Below are 2,300 nucleotides of genomic sequence, written 5' to 3'. Positions count from 1 at the left end.
ACAGGTAACACGCCGTATGGCCGAGCGCCCACCATCGACCATCGACCATCGACCATCGAGAGCGCTGCGAATTTTGCGCGTTTCGCGTGTGTCCGAAATTCACTCACCGAAAGGGTTCCACACAGGGGTTGCAAATGCACAGGGTTGACAGGGGGTGGGGCAGACCGAAATGATTTGGTAATTTATTTGGCCATCAAGCGAATTATTATAACAGAGACACAATAAGTCCAAAATGTTGGCATCCGTCCCGAAAGCGTAGTCAGAACACCCAGCAGCTGGCGTACGATTAGGATACAATATATTTAAGATTAGTTAACATAATTCTCTCAGTCTCTCTGTGATGTGGTGATGGAAAACTGTTTACAGCTTTTGTGGCAGACGGACAAGTACTTATGAACTTAGAAGAGGTGGGAAATATCCTCTTCGCCCCCGTCCTCGAAAACAAATGTCATATTCTTGAATTGAAGGTGTTTGGCCTTGCTCGAAATCCCCATGCGTACATCGGTTAGCCGTATCTTGGGGTTGTGATGCGGTTTCATCAGAGTGGAGATGACTTTCTTCTCGGACATGAAGGCCAGAATGTTCTCGTAGGCGGCCTTCTTGTTCGCTTCGTTCTGGCGCTCTCTGCGAGCAATGCGAGCATTGGCGCTCTGGGTAACTTTTCCTGCCTCTGGTTTGGCTCTGTGGAACCGGCAGCACTTGGTCGACTCCTCTTCCTTCGACGTGGCGTGCAGGACACGGGACTCTACTAGAGAATGCTTCATCGCCTCAAAGGAAAAGGTATGTTTGATACCCTCTGGTGGTTGTGTCGCCAAGAGCTGAAGCGTTCCTGTCTTGCCCTGGCCTCCATCTCCCTCTGCCTCTCCCTTGTTCTGCTGGGGCCACATTTTCGGGAGCAAACTGTCTTTAGGGTGAGCTCCACTCTGCTTTGGAGTATCCTCTAGCTTTGTGTCCGCTGTTGTCGGGAAGAGTTCAAAAACCATTCAAACTTTGTACTGAAACTTACCCTGTGTTTTCTTGTCAGCCTTGTCTTCGAAATTATCGCTCTGCATATCAATTGGAGTCTTCTCGGTTGGAGACTGGGGAACAGCTGTCTGCACATCATTATCAAGCTTGACCTTCTTGCACGGGGGCACTTCATCTTCTACCTTCTCGTTGTCCCGCTTCTGTGGAATATCCACAGCGTTTTTGTTCGCCGAACTCATTCTACTGGAATAATTTGCGAGGGTTTCAAGATAGAAATGCAAAATTCCAAAAACCAACAGATTTTTATCAGATTTGTTCAAGTATTCGCTCGAATCTTTACTCTCCGATGTGAACTCTACGTGATATTCGAAATAACTGAGAAATTATTATACTTAACGAGTAGACGTCAAGCTGAAAGCCATTTGCCTACTTGGTTGAATGAATCTCACACAAAAATGAAGTAAGTGAAGTGTTTCGAGGATCAGTGGGTGGATGGGCTCTACTTGCCATTGGTCGGAGCAGTCGCAGATGCTTGCAGGTTCATGGCCCGAGCCAGACGAAAGAAAGTGCGGGTGACAATGATGACGATCAGTCAATGCACAGCCAAGCGCCGGCGGACCGAATGGCCCGAGCCCCAATGCAAGGCGAGAGAGAACGAAAGAAGCGATAGAAGGAGAGCGCAAGAACAGTTCAGGCTGCTGCCAAGCCAAGTGCGAGCTCGAGTGCAAGTGCGAGTTCGAGTGATGGGCAAAGAGAGCAGAGCGCGAGAGCAGTGCAGCAACGAAGAAGGAGGAGGGATAGATAGACGAAAGAACGGCCGCTGCTGTGCATGACTCACATTCGATTGCACATGTACCGTTGGCAGTGCAAATAATAAACAGTAAATGTGGCTTTGTGTTCGTTGATACTTGGAGACTTTAAAGCGGAATTAATATTAGGCTGGGAAACCATCCCCCCAATCTCTCTCTCTCTCTCTCTCTCTCTTTCTCTCTGACTCTCTTTATCTTTCCGCTCGTTCTGGCTGTTGTGCAAGGCAATCAAGCAAATCGCTGCGCTGCAGCTGGTCAGCTGCAATTTTGTTATTCCGCTTTCAGCTGATTACGTAACGTAAGCCATGTCGCGTCGTTAACCACTTGCAGCCTGCCTTTGTTTCCGTTTCGTTTGCTTTTACTCTTGAGCTGGGTGGCTGCACCTCCACAGTGGAGACTCTGCTGAGCTCCAAGCCTCCAAGTATCCCAGCCTCCGGTGGCAGTCCCACAAGATTGGACATCCCAGTGTGCATCTGGAAAGTTCTTTGCGAATTCCATGCCAAAGTTATAATGACCTTTTGGTGT

At 48.7% G+C, this 2,300-nt stretch overlaps 1 protein-coding gene across 1 annotated transcript; it reads right to left on the bottom strand.

The window, feature by feature from the left end:
* Positions 1–376: 376 nt before the first annotated feature.
* On the bottom strand, positions 377–1,318 carry LOC117898039. Its single transcript, XM_034807199.1, has 3 exons — positions 1,246–1,318; positions 1,007–1,210; positions 377–955 (listed from the first exon to the last, which is right to left on the bottom strand). Exons 2-3 carry the CDS (start codon positions 1,203–1,205, stop codon positions 399–401), a joined length of 756 nt encoding a protein of 251 aa, XP_034663090.1. The 5' UTR covers positions 1,206–1,210; positions 1,246–1,318; the 3' UTR covers positions 377–398.
* Positions 1,319–2,300: the final 982 nt, after the last annotated feature.

Source organism: Drosophila subobscura, chromosome A, assembly GCF_008121235.1.
Source record: "Drosophila subobscura isolate 14011-0131.10 chromosome A, UCBerk_Dsub_1.0, whole genome shotgun sequence".
In the NCBI taxonomy this organism is placed as follows: domain Eukaryota; kingdom Metazoa; phylum Arthropoda; class Insecta; order Diptera; family Drosophilidae; genus Drosophila; species Drosophila subobscura.
Note: the sequence above shows the minus strand (reverse complement) of the source record. Positions and strands in the feature narration are given on the sequence as shown.